This window comes from Polyodon spathula, chromosome 14 (assembly GCF_017654505.1).
Source record: "Polyodon spathula isolate WHYD16114869_AA chromosome 14, ASM1765450v1, whole genome shotgun sequence".
NCBI classification, from domain to species: Eukaryota; Metazoa; Chordata; class Actinopteri; order Acipenseriformes; family Polyodontidae; genus Polyodon; species Polyodon spathula.
The window spans coordinates 3,186,920-3,212,769 of NC_054547.1; the positions used below are offsets into that span (position 1 = coordinate 3,186,920).

Sequence of the window (25,850 nt, forward strand, 5' to 3'; positions counted from 1 at the left end):
GATGCTCTATAACCCTGCAACCATCCAGCACGCAGTACCCTACACTTATCATGCACCACTGTTAGGACTGATGATACCGTAGACTTACCTCTGACAGGTGACTGGCAGGGAATGACAAATCGAGGGTCAGCATTTCTCAGATTTGCTGTTCTGCTGCTGAAGAAGGCAAATAAAAGAGAATGAAAACAACTGAACATAAAGGTATGGAAACCCTTCTAGAACGCGTGGATACTAAGTGGCTGTTTTATGCAGATATGCTATGCTAATACTGAATAATGTATTGCCGCTTTGGGTCAACGATAGCGAAATATAAATATACTGGTACTTTTATTATTTATTATGTTCCAAAAAATAAATAAATACATGCAGGCAAATCACGAGCTTGTATTTTAAATTACAATGAAATGTGATTAATGGAATATAATAGTAATACTAGCTACGTTGTCAACAACATAGTATATATAGCATATATATATATAAATATATTAATTATATCTAATATATATAATATATATATATATATATAGAATTTGTGAAGCAAACACTTCGTTACAGTTATGTCCCCGGGGGCAGCAATTTTGATTTTAATGATTTTATCGATAGGCCTTTTATTATTAAAGCAAAAAATGAAAGGCGTGACGCAAAGGGTAAAATGACATGCTGACGCCGAGCGTGGATTATTTTGAACAATTTAAATGAAATGCTGCCAGTGATAAAAATTTGGCGATTCTGAAACAGATTTGCTGGGATGGTTGGCAGGCAGAATGCATTGGAATTGTACTATTAAGATATGACAATACGGTGTGTGGTTTAAGAAACCGATTTTAAACACAAGACTATAGGGTTTATTTAAAAGTGTGCATTCGAAAGAGTGTCAATAACAAAAAAAACAAAAACAAACAAACAAACAAACAAACAAAAAACCAACAGTAACAATGGAATTAAAGCAAAACGTGTTACAGTGTTTCATGTATCGACTCGAATTAGTATTGTGGAATGTGATGACTTCAGCACTATGAAAACAGCAACAGTAAGACATCTTATTCCCACCACAGAACCATTATAGTTAGGGTTCATTTTTATTGATTTGTATGTTTAATCATCAGCAAATGTCATGACATACACATTCACAGTTATTTGAGTTGGAATATAGGGTTTTTTTTTTTTTTCAAAGAAAAACATGTATACTATTTTTTTTTTCTATATTGTATTTAGCACCATCTAAAAATACAGTACAGATAACGATCCCTATTGGGTTGACAAAGATATTTATGCAGTATGAATTATACTGTGAAATAACCCGCTTTACGAGGAGACATATTTGTCCTTGGGATGCTATGTGAAAACGACCTCATACAGATGAATGATTTCAGCTGTAGATTTGGACAGGGCTTAAAACCCCTGTTCTTCGCCTTGTAAAAACAGTCAACGAAAAAACAAAAAAACGAGAAATGTGTTCAACGGTACTACACCATTTTAAACTGCCCGATATTGCACATCTGATATTTCGTTTTAGACAGTGATTTAATTCTATAAATAATTCAATAACAAGAATAAAAAGAAAAAAAAGGTTGCTATATTAAAATAAAAAGCAAGCTACTGTACGTGTTGACAGATACGTCAGTACTGTGGTTTTGTTGTTATGTCATTATCTGTCAACAGTTACGCCTATATAAGTGCAGTGCATATTAATAATACGTGTTAAATACATGGTAACAGTGAAGCATTGATTTCCACAAAGCCGGTTTTATATACATCTCTTGGCGCAGCCCCTCTGTTAACCTCCCATGTTGCCTTGCACTGAAAGCACGCTATTTCTGGAACTCACACTGAAGCCAGGGCTGTGTTTATGTATCCCAGGGGGCTCTACTGTACAGGAGTATGTATTTGAAATTATTACTGAAGGGTTCTGTTCTGACCTATGACATCATGTCATGGCTTGGTTCTTTGGCTAGCTTCCGGGGACTGGATGCTGACAAACAGGCGTGATTTTGTAGCAGCCATGTCTTCTCATTTTCTGTAAGCATGCGGCAAGATGGAAAGGCCTCGACTCATGCAGAAAAATCAGTGAAGCACAGTGAAATGTCTTGGAGCGAGGGAGAGTTGGGTGTTTGCATTTGAAGACTAGCTGAGACTGAGAGAGTTATCAGAAATGCAGGGTTTTGTTTTCTGCAGCATTGGTGAATACTGTGTGAATGAATCCACCGGTGAAACACACTGGATTGTATCAGCCAGCTATTGGTGGTTATCATAGGATTTCTTCTAAAAATAGATGTCTGCTACCCTCCAGGGAGATTCTTCAGACATTCTCCAAATCCGTCTGTATTATCCCATTGCATTGTCTTTCCTCATATCCTTGTTTTTTTTTTAAGTTATGGATGTTTTCAAACAAATCTTAATAAATGTGTGAAACACAATATAATACAGCCTTATATACATGCCTGTTCTAGGGAGGAGTCCCACCTCTCCATGTTTTCCCTGGGTCGTCTCAGTTTTGAGAAAGGTGTCCTGAGAATTCAAAATGCCTTCCTGGGACATTAAATGCCACCAGTACCACAAGTTAGATAAATCAGGATAAAATATTGCTCTACCTATAGGATCAGTTTGTTGAGTCATCCAGAAAACTAATTGCAGTGGTTTACAGTTCCACAAGAATGAGTTGCTTAAGACTCATGTGCTTTGTAAGTAAATGTAGACATTTTTAATGGGATTCTGAAGAAATCAGAGTGAACCCTAACTATCACTATGGTTGCAATGCTGCTATTATAAAACAATTTGGTTTAGCTGTGGTGCAGCAATTCATACCTGTCGTAATATGTCTCCTATACACATTAACAGTTCAGCATTTCATTAACAAAAAGAAGACTTGAACTCTCATACACTGTCTCGACTGTAAAACATTAGACAGGAGTTGTTTGAAGATGTTTTTTTATATTTTTATTCTGTTAAGCTCAAAGTCCAGTACCCTGTCTACATTCTAAACATAACTGTTGAATCTAATTGGGGGGGGGAGGAGGCATTGTGGTTGAGCAAGAGAGACTTTGCACTTGCAACAACTAACAGGATGTTATGCTAAGCACAATGGGAGTTCACTAGCCAATATATGGTAACCTTCAGTGTCAGTTTTTCACAGTCGCTCAAAGCTGAATTTGTCTAAACGATTTATGATTATGAGTTCCACAACTTTGCTATTCAAAAAGGCTTTGATGTAAAAACAGTGATGTATGTAACTGATACAAATGCTGGATTGTTGGAGGTTGTTAGCGTGCTACATTATACTAACGTTTGTGTTCCCATTTCTGTTGTAACTAGTCAAGACAGGGCAGCGCTGGATCTCATTGATCATTCCAGGTTCACTAGATTAGAGGTGTAATTTAATAATGAACTACTTTCACACTTGAACTGGAATTGCGTAAGTGCATTACTGTTGGCATTATGAATCACTTGACAGCCCCTTGTACAGTATAGGCACCCTATCAACTCCTCTCGTTGCATTTGACAAGGAAACTACTGATTGTGTTGTGATTTTTATTTGAATAGAAAACATAAATCTCAGTTCAACTTTAATGTGTGTTATCAAAAACAGCTCTAACTCCTAAAAAAAAAAAAGATCTGCTTGATAATTTTACAGTTTACAAAGCACTTCCCATGTACTGTATCTATGTTTTTTGCAATGCTTAAGCAAAGGTATCTGAAGATTACAATGCTCACCTATGCTTACCGTAATTTCAGTTTGCTTTTACTTGGCTTTACTCCAGGCTGCAATGCTTTTTCCATGGTATACCACAGGGAATGTATGATTGAATAATGTCCTGTATACAGAGGGCAGTTCGTAAGGTGTTTCCAGCCCCTCTTGGTTCTGTATTTAGAAAGATTTTTGAATGTTTTGTGTATAGCTGCATCTTATTACTTGCAGAGGAACTGCACACGTTTGTTTTTCTAAGAAGTTTCCCAGCTTTCTTCCTTTCTGTGAGAAATCAGGAAGCACTGGAGCTGCCAAGGAATTCAATCCAGGAAGGAAGACAAGAAACTTAATCACTCATTAGAAAAAGTTTCCTTTTCAAGTTGTTGTGTCACAACATTGCATGTAACAGCCAGTGCTGTTTAATCTACTTCAGCTCTAGCAGAATGATGACCGTCTCTCTTTACGTTTCTAATGCAGTGAACAATTTAATCAAGCTGCGGTCGGTACATCTATGAAAGCTTGCTGCATCTATGAAACCTTCAGCGAAATACAAGAGAGTGTTAAATACAATCAAAATACTAAATGAATAGTGCTGATTTTCATTAGAGATACTTGGTGTGTTAGAGAGGTATAAAAAAGAGCCGTAGTATTTCATCATCAGATGGATTGAATGTTGTGATTGACATTATTCCTTACCATTGAGGATGGAATGCTGAATCAGCAAGCCCAGTGTGTGCACATGGTTTAGTATTCCAGTTGTGTGAGGATGTAGTATTGATTGTGGCTCTGATCTGTTGGTTAATGTTTCTGCAGCATGCCTGTTTGAGAGTGTTAATCGTGGCTTTCCAATCATGGTTTGCCTCTGCACATGCTAATTGTTCTCATTTGAAATTGGCTGCTCAGACGTTTGGCACTGAACAATTCCATTTTACAAAAAAAAAAAAACCGAACTGATCTTGCTGATCGTGTGCCACATGACTTGGGAACTGTTTGTCATAGTATAAGCATGTTTACCTATAAATACATAGAAAGCTTTGAGATATGTAGTAAACCGTATAAAATCTAGTGTAGAAAAAGTGTGTGGTTGGTCCCATACTTACTGTGCCTGCAAGTTCAAGCCCTTGTTGTTGGCAAGCAGATCTTGACAAAATGGCAATGGGGTCATGGTAGTCAATCTTGGCAGTAAGAATGAGCACCTGTTTTATGGCCTGGTTGCATGTTCAGTTCTTGAACATGTCTTAATTGTGACAAATAACAATACAATACAAAGTGTGTTCAAACTAGAAAGCAACTATAAAACCCATTCATTTCTCAGCTCAGGTGTTTTCAGTATGTGAAGCTTTCAATTCAATTCATCTAACAGTGACACATCTGAATACCGCTGCAGTGGTCTGATTCATGAAAAGAAAGGGACTCTCTGCGTGCACGTGTGTGTGTGGGCGTGTGCGTGCATGCATCTGTGTGTGCGTGTGTGTGTGTGTGTGTGTGTGTGTGTGCGTGTGTGTGTGTGTGTGCGCGTGTGAGTGTGTGTGTGTGTGTGTGAGTGTGTGTGTGTGTGTGTGTGTGTGTGTGCGTGTGTGTGCGTGTGTGTGTGTGTGTGTGTGTGTGCGTGTGTGTGTGTGCGTGTGTGTGCGTGTGTGTGTGTGTGTGTGTGTGTGTGTGTGTGTGTGTGTGTGTGTGTGTGTGTGTGTGTGTGTGTGTGTGTGTGTGTGTGTGTGTGTGTGTGTGTGTGTGTGTGTGTGTGTGTGTGTGTGTGTGTGTGTGTGTGTGTGTGTGTGTGTGTGTGTGTGTGTGTGTGTGTGTGTGTGTGTGTGTGTGTGTGTGTGTGTGTGTGTGTGTGTGTGTGTGTGTGTGTGTGTGTGTGTGTGTGTGTGTGTGTGTGTGTGTGTGTGTGTGTGTGTGTGTGTGTGTGTGTGTGTGTGTGTGTGTGTGTGTGTGTGTGTGTGTGTGTGTGTGTGTGTGTGTGTGTGTGTGTGTGTGTGTGTGTGTGTGTGTGTGTGTGTGTGTGTGTGTGTGTGTGTGTGTGTGTGTGTGTGTGTGTGTGTGTGTGTGTGTGTGTGTGTGTGTGTGTGTGTGTGTGTGTGTGTGTGTGTGTGTGTGTGTGTGTGTGTGTGTGTGTGTGTGTGTGTGTGTGTGTGTGTGTGTGTGTGTGTGTGTGTGTGTGTGTGTGTGTGTGTGTGTGTGTGTGTGTGTGAGTCACTTTAGTGTGTTTTTGTAAAATTACAGGTTTGGTCCTAATTTACTATTTAAATTGTGGTTTAAATCCACCATCCAAAATTAACTGACTAGGCCCTTTTGTGTCCTAGAGAGTCAGGAAAACATAACTGCTTTATTTCATTCAGGATTGAATTGAAAATTACTGATTTTCAAATTAATGATTTTTACACATAATACAGATAACAATGGATGCCAGCTTTTATATTGAGATTGGTGTTGAAATTGCATTCACTTTTTTATGCTGTGATAAATGGCATTCAATTAATTAACTCAGAAACATTGGTGTTTATTTAGACAATAATTACAACCAAACACCCTTAAATAGCTGTTGCGCTAACTAATAAATAGTCAATGCAAATTCAGTACTCAGTATTGTCATTTCATTACTGCAAATGGCTTTTAGGTTGCACATTAGAGAATATATTGTCATTTCATGTTGTCACTTTGGGAATGCTAAAAATAAAATATTTTTTTAAAACAGGCAAAACAAACACATAAAAAAGAAAATGTCTTTCATTTTAATGGCAAGGAACATTTTGCCCTCCAGATAAAATCAGGCAGGCTTCAGACACCTATTGCTTTTACATGCTATTGTCAGGATTGGCCTGCTGCCAGGAGGAAGCCCTGAAAGGACCCGCCAATTCATCAGGGAGAACAGTCTGCCTGTATGTGCTGTGTAGTAAATGCAGCCCCGGTGACAGGTTTTTTCACAGGCAGAAGGAAACAGGGACACTAATTCCAAAATCCCCTTTTCAAGAAATCTCCAGTGAAGGCCGTGCATTGCTGTTTTCCCCTTTGCATGTAAGCTGTGGATGTTGGTATCCCTGTGCTCATGAGCCTGCTCGGTGGCTACAAGAAAAAGACTGGTTATGATGGGTATGAATCTTTACAGCTGGTCGACAGCAGCGGTGACTTCAATAACGGGGAGAGAGCCGGCAACACACAGGGCGAGAACTCGACGGAAGCACGGCTAGCAGCTAAAGGAAGCCCAGCCAGACAGGAGGACTGCAGTACCATGGACAGCTCAGGTAAAGACAATGGCAACACAGCAACCCTTTGTATCGTTGGGTGTAACCATACACCACAGTGCATGGTCTGCTGAATACTGTTCTGCTTTTGTTATATTGTAACTGCATACTGTTAAGGTGTATTGAAATGTTGTTGATGTTGATTGATGTCTTTTTTTTTGTACATTGTTGTAATGTACAGTATGTCTGTTCGATGTGTTTTACTCATTATCATCATAGGCTTGTTGTCTTTGTGGATTCTTTATTTGCATGTGGTAAAGGCATACAGGTAGCGGTATCTCCTTTCTCCTCCACTGTCGCCTAGGCTAGTGCTGTTTTACAGTGTACTACAGTTTTGAATGCATTTAGATTTGCATCTCGTAATCCAAATCAGTCTACCAAAGATTTTATATTATAGTTCGGATCATTTAATTTCTGCTTTAATGTTTTGCTGTTGTTGGAGTAGATTTCACTAGACTAGTATGTCTGTTTAATTCATCAGTAGTGACACATGGTTTTAGATGAGATATTATGGTCTGCTAGCTGTATTTGCCCTCATGAAAAAGTCAAAGATTGATATAAATTAACGCTGCCTGTGCGTTGATGCAGAATGCATCCATATGTCTGCACATGAGTCTGTGTAGAATCCTTGCACATTGAGTTGTATAGGAAACATTGTAAATGCATGAATCATTCATATGCATTCATTCTGCAATGCAACCAATCTTACCATCCCAGGGCATTTGCTTTGTCCAGTATTTTCTTATTTTTTAAATTGTATTGTCCTTTATAACACAAGTAGATGCGTCTCCTTTTCAAAATAGTCCTGACCAAATACACACTACACTGGAAGATTTGCTCATTACATTTACTCACACATCTTAATAGGAGGATCGTTGTGGTGGCAGGTGTAAGAAAGGGGAACCTTTTCTTGGTGGAATTGAAGCATGACTGCTGTGAATGCTAGACAGTGCTGTCATGGGAGGTGCACTGCATTTCACAGAGACTTGAGGAGGCCTGTGGGTCTCAGCCCATTTGAAATCATAATGTAATCATGGAGCGTTTAAAAGCTGAGCTCTGAGTGGTGCCACCGCCTTCGTGCTTTTTAGAGGGATTTGCACTGCAGCGGTGGAATGAAACTTTGCAATGTTTGCAAGGGAGCAGCCTGTGTAGAGCAACATAGCAGAGAGCACATTTGCTGCAGTAGCTCACAATGGGTTTCTATTCTTGTGCCTATCACCAGAATATACGTGAGGGTATTCAATAAAAAAAAGTATTGTAAAATAAATATAAAATAGATCATTGTGTGTTTCCCCCTGCTAATTTTATTTTTCTTAGCATATTTATTAAAATAATATGCACAGTAATATATGACTGCTAGTCATACCTATTTCTTAATTCGTGCTGTTGCATTATAAGGATACGTTGTCTTTATAAGATGTGTGCTCCTAGTTTTTTTTTTTTTTCTTACTAAAAGGAACCTCAACTTTATATTGTATGGCTTGCAGATCTGGAAGTACAGTACAGTAAGAAGAAGAATTAGGACAGTAGGAAATCTGAAGCAGAAAATTATCAATACAGAAATATAGAGCATGCAGCAAACATGTTTCTAGGCGTTGTCATCAGGGTTTCATCTGCCCGTCTGTCGAGGTGGAATACTGGTAGTGTCAACAGTTTTACACAATGCATAGAAGAGCATGTTACTCAGTGCTGTTATCTGTTCCTCCACATGAGGGTGTGTGTCTGTGTCATGTGTGTGATTGTAAGTCCCTGAATCTGATCGTTTGAAGGGACTTCATCTCCAGATATGGAGGCCAGTCCTGGGGGTGGGCTGCTGGACATTGTGAAAGGAGGGGCAGGGAGACTGTTCAGCAACCTGAAGGACAACCTGAAAGACACCCTGAAGGACACCTCTTCCAAAGTGATGCAATCAGTAGCAAGGTAAGCCTTTCTTTTAATATATGTTATTCATTTCAGTAATGCTACCATTTGGCCATTGCCCATCACATTGGAATGTTTTTGCTATGTGTGTATATCAGTGTATTTAAGCACCAGGTAATCGGTTTTTGATGAGCTGGAGAAAAGAAACTCTCCACCACTTGAAATTGTAACTCGTTTGACCATGTACTGAATTATAGTTTGTGTTTAGTTACAGACACCGGTACTGCTGACCCCTGCTGGTTGAAGGTGATAATTAGGGCGTTCTGCTTCTGTGAAATGACTGGCTTCCTCAAACCTGTGAAATATTTATAACATCCTTAATGGTTCTTCTGAACAGTTTTTTTTCTCAAGGTTTCATGGGGTTTTGAGAACTGCAGCTGTACCACTTTTAAAAAGAATAACTACTTACAAAATAACTAAGAAAAATTAAATTCCTTGGCTGGCTGAACTGAACACCCCCTGCCTGGATGACTGTGCTTTCATATATCTTTGGCAACAATGTATAATAAATATTGAATAAATGTAGAATTTCTATATGTTGCCATGTATCTAGGGATATGACCTATAAGGCTATTCCAGTCAACAGGAGTCTAAGCTCAGTCAGAATATCTGCTTGCTGTATGTGGAATGGAAATTCAGCAAATTACTGCTTTTGTTAGTTAGTTTAATTTCGTCATGACTTTTTGTAATGTGTATGAAGTGCCTCTTGTATATTTTTGTATATTTGTGTGTTTTCTATTTCAGTTACACAAAGGGAGAATTGGACATTTCTTATATCACCTCACGGGTTATAGGTAAGCATTGTATTTTAAAAGGAATATCTACAATATCGAGGCAGGCAACTGCTACACAGTGTTCTGTTGTTTCTATCTGTACCAGCCTGTACAACTCGTCTCTTTCTATTCCATTATCAAACTGGGGCTGCCTCTGGTTCCAGTCTACAATCCAGTCTGGTGTCAAAGATCGCCTATTTGTGCCATGTTTAGAATAGTTGCCATTTATAATTGCCAATGGAAACAAACAGGATCGAGATTAAACCGCTTTCAGCTTAATCCCAGTTGCAGATAGAAGCAAGACATTCAAGTTTATCAGAGTGCAGCAGGTCTGTAGAAATTGAAATATCTAACTTGCCAGGACTGCTCTTTATGCTTCTGTTTGTACGTTCTCAATATATCTCAATACAATGGTTACAATTTGAAAGTTCCAGTATTGATGGCAAGTCATTTAATCAGAACCAGCAGCGTGCAGATTCAGTCAGAAATCAGTTAGAATAACAAGAAGGTTCTGTGTAGGTTCTATATTAAGCTCAGAATACACAGCTTAAAGTTATTATTATAATTGTCATCTTTCTCTTTAACCCCATGGCATCCACCAAAATCTGGAAAAAGAGATTCATAAAGGTTATTGCTGTTATTCTAAGATTGTATGCAAGCCTGCATTGCGTCCCAAAAATACTGACACATAGCAGTCAGCATTGTGCACATACAGTAACTCAGGCAACAGAGATGCAGTGGAGGCGTCCGTACATGTCTGCCTGATCATCTGTATGAATGTCATGCTTGCAATATTAGCTTGAGAACAGTTCTTCTAGCTATTGTTCTCCTTTCGTTTTTGATGGTTTCAGAATCCAGGCCTGAGGATCTATGTATGCATGACTTCTTGTCGCTGCTGCCTGGTTGCTACTGTTTGTCTCCAGAATCGCTTGGACTGATCTGATGAAACTTTTTGCATGGACTTCTGTTAAAGTACATATAGATAACACAATAATTCCACTAAATGTTTTCTAAAATGTACTGCCACATGTCTAGCATTTTCCTATATCAAGGAGGCACACATTATCCGTATATTAGATTTTACGTTGCATTTATGTCGAACACATCTTGCACTGTTTTCCACGCTGTACTGCCCGTTGAAGGCCTGCATCTGACACATGTAAGTTGCTTCTGGGAGTTTGAGCCCTTGTAGGAAAAACAGTTCTGAACGTATTGTTTTGAGACAATGACTCTTCTAGCAATACATATTTCTCAAGAATAAAAAAGCAATCACTGCTATCCCAATGACTGACGTGTTTTCAATGGCAACCTCATTCCTTCATGAGACTTTGGGAACTTGGCTGGAAGTACAGCATTGAAGCATTCGATAAATATAAATTTCCGACAGTTTAAAATAAATTGCCATTAAAATATTGAATTCACTTGTACCATAATGTGTGTGATTTTCATATAGGGAAATCTGATACCAATGAAATGACAGCAATATATATTGGGTAAGATTTACTGGAATCATTTTGTTGGCAGCATGAGTTTATTCCTCATGCTGTGAATTTTCTTCTTCGCTATACTGACACCTGATTGGGAACTTGGGAACCACATGTTCGATTTTGATGAAACTTTGCATGGGCATTCGCTATGAGATGCTATTCTCCTGTTAATGGGTGACGGTCATGGTACCCTATTGGAATGGGTTATGTCCTCCTTGGGGGGGTGGGGTCAGTTAGACAGAATGGCAATGTGAAACTGTTTCATCTCTGCCCTCTCCACACAGTGATGTCATACCCTGCCGAGGCTGTAGAGATTGGATACAGGAACCATATTGAAGATGTCCGATCGTTCCTAGACTCCAGGCACATGGATCACTACACAGTCTTCAATCTGTCACAGAAACTGTACCGCACTGCCAGGTTTCACAACAGGGTGAGTGGCTGCTCATAAGAAACGAGTACAGATTGATGGGCAGAATGAAGGCTGGCTGACCGGACTGTTCTTTTGCAGGTGTCCGAGTGCAGCTGGCCCTCCAGACAAGCTCCTAGTTTACACAACCTGTTTGCTGTGTGTAAGAATATGCACAATTTTTTACAACAGAACCCCAAGAACGTCTGCGTCATTCACTGCATGGTAAGATGAGACCGCAGAGTGCTGGCTGTGCGTGTGCGCTCCTTCATGCATTGTAGAGTTCATCGGGGCTTGAGGAATGTGCTTGTACAGGTAGATGTATTGGTTAGGTTTGTGTACAGGGCCATTAACAGGGATTAGGAGTCAGGATTAGGGATGTATGCACCTTCCTGCCGAGTGTTTGCAGAAATAAAGTAGAGTGTCATTCTGCAGGTTAAGGACTGATGTATTTAAAATCTATTCTTGTTTTTAGTGCCTTTTTAACTGTTTAATGTGTATTTCTTGAATTAATATTGCTTCACTTAGAAAAGTGTCTAGATGTGTAATATTATTCAATATATGACTCTCTCGCTATGTGTATGTGTGTCAAGAAAATATACGAATCTGACTACCTTCATTTAATATTGCAGTTAAAAAACACAAACAAATACTACTACAACTACAACTACTACTACAACTAATAATAATAATAATAATAATAATAATAATAATAATAATAATAATAATAATAATAATAATAATAATAATAACAGTATGTACCATAGTTCAGAATTCAGCCACATTGAGATTTGCTTGCTCATCGCTCCTGCATGACCCTATTCCCCTGTGCACTTGCATGGGTGTCATCATGCTGTGCATGCTGGCTGCAGAGCATACCATTCTCAGATATTGTGTACTTGATCGCTCTTTTTTCATACTATTGTCTAAGGATGGCCGAGCTCCCTCAGGCGTTCTGGTCTGTGCAATGTTCTGCTTCTGTCACCTCTTCAACAATCCGCTTCCTGCTATTCAGTTACTGAACTCCAAGAGACCCGGCTCTGGGCTTTGGCCTTCACACAGGAGGTAGGGCTTTGATTAGTCTAAGCGGCTATGCTGGGATCAATCATCCAAGGATTTAATGATCACGGAGGTTACAATCCTGTGTGCTGCCTTGGTTGCTCTCTCATTTTTCTCTAACCAGGCCTGCTATTAAATACAATGTAGAATTGACTATGTACCAGTTTGCTCTCCTCATGTTTTGCTGTTTTGCTGTTGCAGATACATAGATTATGTCTGCAGGATGGTGTCTGAGAAACCCACACTGCCTCACTGCAAGGCTCTCATTATCAAGTCCGTCACTATGAGCCCTGTCCCGAGCTTCAACAAACAACGCACTGGTTGTCGACCTTTCTGTGACATCCTCATTGGAGAAACAAAGATATTCTCAACAGCACAGGAGTATGAGAGAATGAGGTAAGGGTTACTGCCCTGGCTGTGCTCATTCGCTTCAGTGCAAACACACCCTGGCAAGAATGACGCTATACGTGACAGTAACTACAGAGTAAAACAGCGAGCCGATACTGCGAATCTACAGCGGTAGTGAACTAAATCTGTTTTGTTGTTATTGCTGGAGCTCCTGGACTTCCTTCAGGTAACAGTAATTGTAAAGGCATTTCTTTTAGTTGTTTCACTGTTCCCTTACCTTTTTTATGCAGTCATTCTTAGTGATTCCAACCTATATTCCCAGTTTAACGCTGCCCTTGAATAAACACTGCGCTCAACTAGAAACAAATAAACAAGACACAGATTTACCACACTGGACACATGTTATCAAAAGAAAAAAGGTAGAAGTTTTGAAACACCGAGTCAATAAACATCACCATCAAAGGAGGGCGCCACCCTCAAACCATACTACTGTCTTTATATTAGTAAGCACCAGCACCATCTAGTGCACAGCAGTGTATTACCAGCAGATCGCTAGCTATTTAATATAGACCCCAGGGTGTATGCAGCACAAAGCGCTTGAAAGGTTTGACTAATCATGCTTTTTATATACTGTCGAGTGTTAGATTGTAGTGAACACACTGCTTTTTTAAAGGGAGCACAGAGTCATGGAAGGGAAGGTGATGATTCCTCTGGGGGTCAGTGTGCACGGGGATGTGGTTGTTTCAGTCTTTCACATGAGATCCACTATTGGAGGAAGACTTCAGGCCAAGGTAGGGAATGATTCGACCAGGAGTTTGCAATTCCACTATCTATTAGCACTCCCAAATGTTTCCTGCATTCTTTAATTAACTCTGATTGCTTGAAAGGAGAAAATAAAAACATGTTAATGTCACAACACATGCTTAAGAAAACTTAGTTGTTTGGCTTTAGTTTTGTTAACAGGTGTTTTACCTCTTTAAAAAAAAAACAGGAGATAATTAGCCTGCAGTAAATGGTTTGAAAATATGGCCACATCATTCTTATGCTTGTTAAACTTGTGCCTTGATTTGCTTTTTAGTTTCAGATGGTTAAATTTAAGTATGTGTGAGGTGACTTTTTCTACAAGTTATTTTTCAAACCAACTAGTGCCGTAAATAAATTCAATCTTTCCTTACTTTCTTCATTTCTTTTTTAGTTGACAAACACACAGATATTCCAGTTACAGTTTCATACTGGATTCATTGCTCCTGGAACGACAGTGCTAAAGTTTACAAAGTAAGTCTGTCTGTCTAATTCATAACCTATACAAGTTAAATACAGCGAAACTTGTAAAGACCCACCCCTTTTCACAGCAACAACTCTGATGAAACCATAGAAATAAACATGTATTCTTAAATGCATCATTAAAAGTCATCTAAGCGCACTCTGAATGGGGTTTTGTTTGGAATGATATGACAAACTGCTTGGAGTCATCTACTGTTGCCGTGGCATTTACAGACTTCTGAGCAGAGGCATTGCAGTAAAGCCCTCCTATTCATGTGAAGTCCACTTTCTGACATTTTGCTGCATATAAGGTAAACTTTTATATTCAGGCTATATTCAGGTGTATATATTCAGTGGTGTAAAATATTATTCTTTCTGAATCTTATGGGCTGATACTGTTCCTGTGATCTCTAAGGAATCTGCCTGTCAAGTTTTCCACTGAAAACAATTAATTAGAAAATGTATTTTAATTAACCATAAGCCCTTGAAGGAATTGCAGAGTATGACATTAGTCATGGTGTTAAAACATAATAGCTTGCTTTTGGGTGGGTATGGTTGATTAATACATGAAATTGATTCAGAATTCTAATTTCCAGCCCTTTTGTAAAATTGAAGCCATAGTTTTGAGAGCTATTTCTGAAAGAATGTTTAATTCAGCATTTGCTCGTGAATAAGGCTAATGTAACCGGAGAATCCTTTTTTAATATTACAAATTAAAGGTTCGTTATTAGGAGCAGTAGTGGGTGACTGTACTGGGCTTTTATCACTGGGTTTGGTTAGCTTTGGTTAAATGAGTTTGGGGCCTTCACAATAAACACATCATTTGGCACTCTCGCAAATAATGATGCACGAGCAGTCTCAAAAAGAGATGCAAAGGATTGCATGGAGACTGAACTGCTCCGAGATTGTACATGTATTGCAATGGAGCTCACAGTGCCATTGCCAGTGCTATCCCTGCTCCCTGGATAATTACAGTAGATTGTAGTCTCCAGTGCACAGTACCTGGATTCTTGGGTATTATTATATATTATATACATTGCTTGTGATTGTCTTTGATCTGTGTCCTTGTTTCCTCAGACCCGAGCTGGATGCCTGTGATTCCCCGGATAAGTACCCTCAGCTGTTCCACGTGGTGCTGGAGGTTGAGGTGGAGGCTGCCGATAAGCAAATGGACCTGACCTCCCCCTGGGAGCACTTCCCCACCAAGGATCTCAGTCCCAGCATCCTTTTCTCCTGCCACCAGGAGCACCAGGACGCACTGGCGGTAGGAGGTAAGATGGGAGGCAGCTGCACTCACAAACCTAACGGGACTGCCTCCATATGCTGCGAGTGGACAGTTCTTCAGCTCTGCTTTTTAAAAACAGCAAATCTGGAAATATGCCAACTCACACCATATACTGTATGGGTTATAACTTTCCTTCTTCCTAATTAGTAAAGTTTATTAACATCTTCCTTCAGAACATGTTAAAACTAAATGTGTTTACTTTCATTGGAGGCTAGTCTGCCTGCTGCTGTTTAGCAGTTTTTTAAGCTGTTCCTCGTCTCCTCAGTGCCAGCTGTCCAGTATCCTCTAAAGCTCTCCTTTTCTAGTAGGTAACACCCTTTCTGTCACAGTGGATTACTTCTTCTTGTGCTGTTTACTGACAGAGTGGGCATTACTGAGACCAAGAGCTTTAGAGGGGAGTGACTGATTCAATTCCCTGCAGTCAATAAAATGGGATTGATAGTCCAGACAGAGATTGCCTTTTTACCTTTGACTGATGTGCCTCTCTCTAACAAACAGCCGTCAACTAACCAAAAAAACACAGTATAATAATGAATTTTGAATTGTAAAATTTTATTAATTGAAATATGGTTACACTGTCGTATATTTGTTGTAAAGAAAATAAACCTAAAAAACAAAACAAAACACAGTAGAATTCCTAGGTGTCCTTGTCACCTGTCTGTGCTCTGAATCAGCAGTTTTCAGTGCAGTCTGGTATTCTTGTCACCTGTCTCTGCTCTGAATCAGCAGTTTTCAGTGTTGTCTGGTACTCTTGTCACCTGTCTCTGCTCTGAATCAGCAGTTTTCAGTGCGGTCTGGTATTCTTGTCACCTGTCTCTGCTCTGAATCAGCAGTTTTCAGTGCGGTCTGGTATCCTTGTCACCTGTCTCTGCTCTGAATCAGCAGTTTTCAGTGCAGTCTGGTATTCTTGTCACCTGTCTCTGCTCTGAATCAGCAGTTTTCAGTGCGGTCTGGTATTCTTGTCACCTGTCTCTGCTCTGAATCAGCAGTTTTCAGTGCGGTCTGGTATTCTTGTCACCTGTCTCTGCTCTGAATCAGCAGTTTTCAGTGCGGTCTGGTATTCTTGTCACCTGTCTCTGCTCTGAATCAGCAGTTTTCAGTGCGGTCTGGTATTCTTGTCACCTGTCTCTGCTCTGAATCAGCAGTTTTCAGTGCGGTCTGGTATTCTTGTCACCTGTCTCTGCTCTGAATCAGCAGTTTTCAGTGCGGTCTGGTATCCTTGTCACCTGTCTCTGCTCTGAATCAGCAGTTTTCAGTGCAGTCTGGTATTCTTGTCACCTGTCTCTGCTCTGAATCAGCAGTTTTCAGTGCGGTCTGGTATTCTTGTCACCTGTCTCTGCTCTGAATCAGCAGTTTTCAGTGCGGTCTGGTATTCTTGTCACCTGTCTCTGCTCTGAATCAGCAGTTTTCAGTGCGGTCTGGTATTCTTGTCACCTGTCTCTGCTCTGAATCAGCAGTTTTCAGTGTTGTCTGGTATTCTTGTCACCTGTCTCTGCTCTGAATCAGCAGTTTTCAGTGTTGTCTGGTACTCTTGTCACCTGTCTCTGCTCTGAATCAGCAGTTTTCAGTGCGGTCTGGTATTCTTGTCACCTGTCTCTGCTCTGAATCAGCAGTTTTCAGTGTGGTCTGGTATTCTTGTCACCTGTCTCTGCTCTGAATCAGCAGTTTTCAGTGCGGTCTGGTATTCTTGTCACCTGTCTGTGCTCTGAATCAGCAGTTTTCAGTGTTGTCTGGTATTCTTGTCACCTGTCTCTGCTCTGAATCAGCAGTTTTCAGTGTTGTCTGGTACTCTTGTCACCTGTCTCTGCTCTGAATCAGCAGTTTTCAGTGCGGTCTGGTATTCTTGTCACCTGTCTCTGCTCTGAATCAGCAGTTTTCAGTGTGGTCTGGTACTTTTGTCACCTGTCTCTGCTCTGAATCAGCAGTTTTCAGTGTGGTCTTATTGGTTGTTTTGCTCGTGAAAGGGCAGCAGATGAAGCTGATCGAAAGACACCTGTGTTACTGGCATCTGCTAACGTGACGAGATGTGCACAAATCCAGACTTCCCTTTTTTTTTAACCTCTTAAGTCAAATGGGATATTTGAAGATCTCTGCATAGTGCTTAGAGCCTCCCTGTGGCCAGGCTTTGTCATTGCAGACAAGGAATTTCAAATCCGAGCTTTGTGCTCATCCCTATTCATGAATTCATAAATTCAGTAAACGTTTAAATATTGTCCACTCCAGGTAGGCTACCTTCAGGAGAAAAAGAGCCACCTCAAGATAACTTAAGGAATGCTGGAGCTGGACAGATCACTTTCTTCTCCTCCACACCCTGGCAAGGTAACCTCTGGAGAGGGAGCAAGCTGCACAGCTGGCACACTGTAGAGCTGGCACAATGCAGAGCTGGCACAATGCAGAGCTGGCACACTGTAGAGCTGGCACACTGTAGAGCTGGCACAATGCAGAGCTGGCACAATGCAGAGCTGGCACAGTGCAGAGCTGGCACACTGTAGAGCTGGCACAATGCAGAGCTGGCACACTGTAGAGCTGGCACACTGTAGAGCTGGCACAATGCAGAGCTGGCACACTGTAGAGCTGGCACAATGCAGAGCTGGCACAATGCAGAGCTGGCACACTGTAGAGCTGGTACAGTGCAGAGCTGGCACAATGCAGAGCTGGCACACTGTAGAGCTGGCACAATGCAGAGCTGGCACAATGCAGAGCTGGCACACTGTAGAGCTGGTACAGTGCAGAGCTGGCACAATGCAGAGCTGGCACACTGTAGAGCTGGTACAGTGCAGAGCTGGCACACTGTAGAGGTGGCACAATGCAGAGCTGGCACAATGCAGAGCTGGCACACTGTAGAGCTGGTACAGTGCAGAGCTGGCACAATGCAGAGCTGGCACACTGTAGAGCTGGCACAGTGCAGAGCTGGCACACTGTAGAGGTGGCACAATGCAGAGCTGGCACAATGCAGAGCTGGCACACTGTAGAGCTGGTACAGTGCAGAGCTGGCACAATGCAGAGCTGGCACACTGTAGAGCTGGCACAATGCAGAGCTGGCACACTGGAGTCAAGCAGTGCAAGCAGAGGGGTCTTGGGCAACTGAGCACCTGTGTTTAAACACTCCTACAAGTAGCACTGCCTTAAATGTACTTCTGACTCCCAGAACACAGTTCAAACCTCTCTCTCTCTCTCATTTTTAGTCTTAGTATTATTTTTCTTTTGTTTTTTTCGTTTCAGGTTTTTGTTTCAGAAATGTACAGTATCAGGTATTAATGGCAGCTGATACAGCACAATGGCGTCCAAGCAAACATTGGAAGGCATGATTTCCAGAAGCAGAACAGGCAATATTACTTCATATGCATTAATAAACCATTACAATAATAGTGTGCTTGTAGTTGTTGCTGAGTTTTTTGACTTGCAAGTAAAGCTATAGCCAACTTTGTGTAAAAAATAAAAGATGTATACGATACAATATTGTCTGTTGCACCAAAACTCTGTTGCACCAAACTCATATTTAAAATGTATCTATCTATCTATCTATATATATATATATATATATATATATATATATATATATATATATATATATATATATATATATATATATATATACAGTGGGATTAGGATCTGGGACATTTAAATGCTGTCATTCGGTTTGTTTTATTCTTACAATATTATCTGGATATGGAGGAGTTGGAAGGTAAGGTGCATTACAGGAAACCACAGAGTAACCCAGCTTTAATATAGCTGCTCCAATCCATTTGCTTATCCTGAACCTGCAAGAATTAGCCTGCCTTGTCCCCAGAGCTCTTCTAGTTGCAGTGTTTAGCCTACTGTAGCTCGTATTAGAGTCACAGAGGTCCCCGCTCCTATGGTGTCTGTTTTCCAAAGCAGCCCTGTGGCCTTCACCAGGTAGAGAAGCCTGTCTCACGAGCCTCCTGCTGCTTTTGTTATTTCTCAGATCCCAGTAAGGGCCACCCCAGCACTGAAGACAAAGTGGCGCTGGTGCATGAAGACAGCGAACCCTCTGACGACGAGCTCCTGTCTCTCTCCAGCCAGCAGAGCAACACCGGCAACGAGAAGCAGCCTCCACAGCAGAAGCAGGGCACACCGAAGAGCAGCAAGAGGCAGGAGGCCCAGCCCACTCCCGCGCCCGCACCCCCTCCACCGCCCGCTGAAGACGTGGACCTCCTGGGTCTGGACGGGGGTCTGGGGGACAAGGCCTTCGCCGGACAGCCGCAGCCGCCCCCCACCAACGCGGACCTGCTGAGCGACCTGTTCGGAGCGAGCACCCCAGCCTCGCCCTCCCACAGGCCTCAACCAGACAGCAAGCCGGCGTCCACTCAGTCCACCCCCAGGAAGGCAGCCCCATCCTCGTCCCCCTGCCCCTCGCCAGGTGAAGGTGACCTGCGCCACTGTGTGTATCAGCTGTGATGGAAGCACTAGGCAGACCTGAGTGTGAAGGGAGGTCATACGCGGGCGGGAAAAAGGAAATCCTATTCAATCATTGTACTCAAGCATGCATTATAGGCCAGCAGGGTTGGCAGTCAATTCCTGTTTTTCAATTTTAATTACCTTTCGAATTCCTTTTTAAAATCAATTCCCATTTTAATCAATCCCGACACATCATTGATCAAAATTGTGATTAAGAGGAATTATGTTGAAGGGAGCTTTTCACCATGGCAACAAATTACTTCAATTGAAGTCACTATTTGTCAATTTAATTAGCTTCAAATGAAAGCAGTGTAACAATCACAAAAAAAAATGTCTCTAAAATATCAATTCAATTTCCTTTGAAGAAATTAGAATTGGAATTAGTTTTAAAATTGGCATTGGAATTGCAATTGGAATTGAAAAACAGGAATTGACCACGACCTTGGAGCCTAGTGCAGTGATTGCGCTGATGAATCTCCATAGAGAGAATCCATATAATATAGAATCCATATAATCCTCCGGATTTCACCGGTGAGGGGAAGGACAAGTGATAATCAGTAAGGTGAATATTACTGGAAAATTGGAGTTGAGTGGAAATATTCCAGTACCCAGGCCATTACTCCCAGGTATTTCATTAATTTATGAATTCTGAATGATTTCATCTTTCTGTTGCATTCTGTTCTGTTGCAAAATATATGTTTAAAAACAAGATACAAATCCTGTGAGGTGCTCAGTGTATCCATCATGGCTTTGATATACAGCAGCGGGTGTTTGATTGTAGGATCTAACGGCAATCGTTTAGCTGATTCTGTGTTTTTTTTTTTTTTTCATTTTTATGCTGATTGGCAGCTTTTGATGCATTTGGATCCGGTCCTATCCCGGCTGGGCAGGAGTTTCTGGGATCGTTTCTCGGGCCAGGTAATGCTGGACAGAGTGACCCTTTCCTGCATGTGACCCGGTCCCCCTCCCCCACACCACAGAGCACAGGCAGTGACCCGTTTCACATGGGTAAGGGCTGAAGACATGCCACTGCTCCGAACTCCAGGATAGTGCATTGAGCTACTGCTCCTCATTGCAATGGGAGTCTCTTTAGATGCTACATCCATGCTTCCATTGGCTGTGCATTGAATTGAATTATTCCTCTTAGGATCTCTCTTTAAATGTGCTATTCAATTATTATTAAAATGAAAGGTATTAGTTACATGTTCTTACAACAGTGTAATCCTATATCATGTAATATTATTGTTAATAAAGGCGGAGTGTTGTAATCAAATCTTTATATTGCATTGTTGACTGTCTGTAATATATCCTTAAACTGAAGTGACATCAGGATCTCCTTCTCATCCCATGTGGCGTGAAATCTCTATTCCACGAATATGACATCAACAGCCGCCAGAAATAACAAGTCTTTAGCTGCCTAAAATACAGTTTTGAATTCATTAATTCAACTTCATATATATCTTGTCCTTTAGGCAGGACCTCCCCTGTTCCTCCCACAACCCCAACTGTGAATATCCAGCAACCAAACTTGATAGGAGGCTGGGAATGGAGCAAACCCGTGCCAGCAGGTAATACAGACGTACGCGCTGTACAGCTGTTGTTCAAAGTGCAGATTATGATAACAATTTCTCTTTCATATTCCCATGTTTGAATCTTAATACTGTTTTAATTGGTGTAATGTATTAAAAACATACAACGTCTTTCTAACTGGCCTAAACTAATGCGGGTAAAAGAAAAAGAAATCACATAACAACATGTTCTCTCTTGCTCTCCCAGGGGGGTTTGGAATGGGAAGCAAGTCTGCATGCACCAGTCCTACAGGGTCTCTCCACAGCACACCTACCCACCAATCCAAACCACAGACCCTGGACCCCTTCGCTGACATCGGGGCCCTTGGGGTCAATTTAGGAGGTTAGGCTCTTTTATTTCTCTTTACGTTTCAGGGTTTTTGGTGGTAAGAAGCAAGTAGTGCAGATAGCCTGGATCAGTTAACAAAAGCAATGTCATCTTGGCTTGTTGTTCTAATGTTGTCGTGCTCATTCATTTTAATCTGTGCAGCAGTTTTCTCATATTTTATTTTTCTTAAGCATCATCGCAAATTTCCTCATTCAGCTGTATGCCTTTTATTTTGTAGCAGAAGGAAATGCTATCCAAGGTACAATGTAGAATTTGCCCTCTGTTTTCTCTTTCTACTTTCCTGGCTGCATTAACTATTTACCTACAGGTGGCTCAGGATTCTCCAGCAAGCCCACCACACCCACTGGGACCGGGGGATCATTTCCACCAATGGGATCACCACAGAAGCCATCTCCCCAGCACACAGCGGGAGGGTCCTGGCAGCAGAACTCGGGTTACTCCTGGCAACAGGGGGGATCATCAAGGCAACCCCAGCAGGGTAAACCCGCCCCGCCACCCATGCCCCACTCCTCTCCACAGAACAGGCCTAACTACAATGTGAGCTTCAGTGCTAACACCAGCGGGAAATCACCGGCCAGCTTCGGTAGGCATCATGCCCTCTTTATTCTTTACCTATCTTCACCCCAAGGCACAGATGTAGAAACAGCATCCGTTTACAGAGGAACACTGTATTATCCCTTAACTGTGATACATGTAATCCCCAATATGAAGGTATTTTTCATTCCAGCCAAATAGCATATGCCATTGTTTTTTTTTTATTGTCTAGTCACTGCTTGCCACTTCCATTTTCTCTGGTTCGTTTGCTCTAGGAACAAAGCCAAAAATGCAACATGCTAACTTTGATGACCTGCTGTCTAGCCAAGGATTTTCATCCGCCAAGGACAAGAAAGGGCCCCGGACAATAGCAGAGATGAGAAAGGAGGAAATGGCCAAGGAAATGGACCCAGAGAAGCTAAAGGTACAGCAAATTACTGGTGCAGTCCTTTCCTGATGCTATCTTGATGCCACAGTTTGTAGTCTTGTTAGGTGTTCAGTGTATTTAGTATCTAGTACTGTGGGCTGGGAACCCGGTTCTAATTTTAAGAGACATACCTCTAACTATAGATAGATACAAGGTAAAGGTACTTTGAGATATCAAACAGTATTCCAGTTCTAGGAACACTTGATCCCTTTCCAGAGCTTAATATCCCTATTCTTCACAGCTCCTTGACTGGATCGAGGGGAAGGAGAGGAACATCCGAGCCCTGCTGTCCACCATGCACACTGTGCTCTGGGAGGGGGAGACCAAGTGGAAACAAGTGGGCATGGCAGACCTGGTCACCCCCGAGCAAGTGAAGAAGGTCTATCGCAAAGCGGTGCTCGTGGTCCACCCAGATAAAGTAAGTAAGATGTTGCATCTCAATGGATCATACATTGGTGTAATATTAATACATATCTGTTTGTTTTATTAGTATTTAAAGAATATCAAGGATATGTGCAGTGCTCTGTTTAAGCATAATAGATAATGATGACCCCTGTAGGTGAGGCTTGGTGAGATTTTCATGCTATTAGTTACCTGACTACGCACTGTGTAAAACAGATGTATGTTGGGCATCCAGAAAGCCAGCATAATGTATACATGAAACTTTAATAAAAGTTAAAATGTTTTTTTTTTTCTTCTTTCTATTAATATGATTGTCCTCTTGCAGGCTACTGGACAGCCGTATGAACAATATGCCAAGATGATTTTTATTGAATTAAATGACGCTTGGTCAGAATTTGAAAGCCAAGGACTGAACCCATTGTATTAAAATGCTAGGAAGTACAAACTCCAGTCAATATTTTATCCTTCAAATCTGTGCTGTGGATTTTTGTTTTGTTGTCACTGTCGTGTTTTTTCCATAGAGAGTTTAATGTACCAGGTTAGTTGTTTAGATGTGAACATCAGACCCATTTAACTAGTGCACGCTGTCAAATGGGGGAAGTTAAAGTTGTCTTGTACAGAACTTTCTTGATTGGAACTTAAATCATTACTTTGTTAAAACAGGGTTATCCTTTATGGATGATGACAATAATAATAATAATAATAATAATAATAATAATAATAATAATAAATAATAATAATAATAATAATAATAATAATAATAATAATTTCTTAGTTTATCAGACTCAAAACTTGCATTTTGATTTAAAATGCAAACTATTCAGACCGGTTTGATCTTGATCTGCTGAAAGGTAATTTCAGATTGCTTTCAACTCAGTCCCAGAGTGTTTGGGATTTGTCTTGGCTTAGGCAAGACTGATTTGGATCATAATAAATCCTGGAACAGCTTATCTCATTAATTACTAAATCATTTCAGAACACACGCAGTATTTATGTAATTTGATACATTTTAAATCAGTGTGCTACCATTCCATTCCATTTAGACCCAACTTTTGCAGTCAACAAAATTAGAGTAAATTATCATAACAATATAATTAAAGAGAACATTAAAACAATAGATAGATGCCATTTTAAAATTTTCAAAAAAAAGTACAAAGTAGCCTGCTCTCAAATGAGGGCAGTGGCACTTAATGAGTTAAATCACTCACTAGGAAACAGGAATGTTGTCTTTTTATAGTTCCTTTCCTCAGAACTCCGGGGTACATTTTGAAATCTGAATTTTGGCAGAAGTGTTTTGGCAGCCTTTTTCCATTTTGTGAAGTGCACAACAGACTGACATTTTCCTAGTTTCTGTACACTTTTCAGACACATAGATTGAACCAACTGAACTGGGTTGTGCTGTGCATGTTAAAAAAATCTACGTTTGTCTCATCCATAGAGGACCACTCTCTGTGTGTGTGTTGTTTTTATTTTGTTTTACCAGAAATGCAGCTAGCTTGTTTTAATAAAACCAGTATGTACCTTTAAATAACTCAGATTGAGATGTACTGTATTTATGATCTGTTTACAGAAGTTTGTTTTTAAATCACATTCAGAATAACTTGCAATACAAACCCTGCAATTAAAAATAACGTACAACAAAAATGAAAGAAAACTAATAGAAATGTTTTTAAAGAGAATGGTTTCTATTAATACTGTTATTGAGAGAGAAAAGCTAACAGTAAGGAAAGTGAAAATTAGAAGGGGATGTTTTTCAATGAAATATATGTAATATGCAATGCAGTCCATCTTTTCATTGATCTAATTTGTGGGAGAGTACAGGAAATGATTGAACAGCATTGAACAACAGTTAAGCTCAGCACATGTTTTACACCAATGCACTCCAGGAAAGAAATCCTAGTTTTACAATGAAACAGAGTTTCTGAAATTAAAGCAAGACTCTTAATACAGCATTATTTCTTGTTTCAAAGACAACTGATCTACATGTTCACACTCGGCACATGATATCCACAACCTGATCAATTTAAATGGCTTTTATCCAGAAAATTGTGTTGCCACTATCTGGTGTGCTTTAGAATATATAAAAAATATTGAATCTCACTGCATTATTGTAACCATGAAAATAACCATTTAAAACAGTAGTTACATGCATGCACTGTCCAGTCCAGGAGTGTAATACTGTTAAAGCATTGCATCAGTATGGTGCAGTGTGAGTTGTGTGATTACATTTAACCCAAAGCAGTTCTGATCCAGAGCACTAGAGAGTACGCTACTGTTTGCACTTGCACTGCAACTTCATTTGCATGAATTTGACATGCATTACCACCTTCCAAAATGCTCTGGTCCCACTGCAGTCCTAATATGTGCTGGGGGTACGAAGGTATATAGAAAGGGACACAGAGTTTTTGTGGGTGTAGATCATCTGTTGCAAGATTTCCTACCGTGAAGTTTTTGTGTGTGTTTTGTAAACCTTACTGCTTGTCTATTAATACCTGTATGAAGATCTCAAGATGGGAAAGGGATAATATGTGTTATATTATGTTCGTTCTTTTGGTGTTTTCTCAGCAAATAAGAAGTTTCACTGCTTTTGTTATATATTTTATAAAACAATGCACACTTTGTTCACAAACTGAGTTATAATTTATTGTAAACAAATATAGTTATTTAACAAATATAA

General features: G+C 40.5%; 1 protein-coding gene across 5 annotated transcripts; it reads left to right on the forward strand.

The window, feature by feature from the left end:
- On the forward strand, positions 1 to 23,835 carry dnajc6 (DnaJ (Hsp40) homolog, subfamily C, member 6). 5 transcript variants are annotated; one of them, XM_041271214.1, is made up of 20 exons: positions 1 to 201; positions 6,795 to 6,930; positions 8,700 to 8,850; positions 9,595 to 9,644; positions 10,239 to 10,250; positions 11,395 to 11,543; positions 11,622 to 11,744; positions 12,445 to 12,584; positions 12,780 to 12,974; positions 13,600 to 13,717; positions 14,122 to 14,201; positions 15,267 to 15,460; positions 19,421 to 19,855; positions 20,743 to 20,901; positions 21,366 to 21,461; positions 21,670 to 21,804; positions 22,118 to 22,393; positions 22,620 to 22,768; positions 23,013 to 23,189; positions 23,499 to 23,835. In XM_041271214.1, exons 2-20 carry the CDS (start codon positions 6,918 to 6,920, stop codon positions 23,598 to 23,600), a joined length of 2,754 nt encoding a protein of 917 aa, XP_041127148.1. In that variant the 5' UTR covers positions 1 to 201; positions 6,795 to 6,917; the 3' UTR covers positions 23,601 to 23,835. The 5 variants fall into 5 exon arrangements, with proteins under 5 accessions (XP_041127148.1, XP_041127145.1, XP_041127146.1 ...); XM_041271211.1 differs by lacking the exons at positions 1 to 201; positions 10,239 to 10,250 and having other exon boundaries at positions 6,568 to 6,930; positions 12,451 to 12,584; XM_041271212.1 differs by lacking the exons at positions 1 to 201; positions 10,239 to 10,250 and having other exon boundaries at positions 6,568 to 6,930; positions 8,715 to 8,850; positions 12,451 to 12,584.
- The last annotated feature ends 2,015 nt before the right edge of the window (positions 23,836 to 25,850 follow it).

Bases quoted from the DNA above. Each gene is read 5' to 3' on its own strand.
- dnajc6 (XM_041271211.1), top strand. From the start codon at position 6,735: ATGAGCCTGCTCGGTGGCTACAAGAAAAAGACTGGTTATGATGGGTAT. The intron at 9,645-11,394 runs GTAAGCATTGTA...CTCTCCACACAG, and splicing joins TATCACCTCACGGGTTATAG to TGATGTCATACCCTGCCGAG. The intron at 21,805-22,117 runs GTTAGGCTCTTT...ATTTACCTACAG, and splicing joins CCTTGGGGTCAATTTAGGAG to GTGGCTCAGGATTCTCCAGC.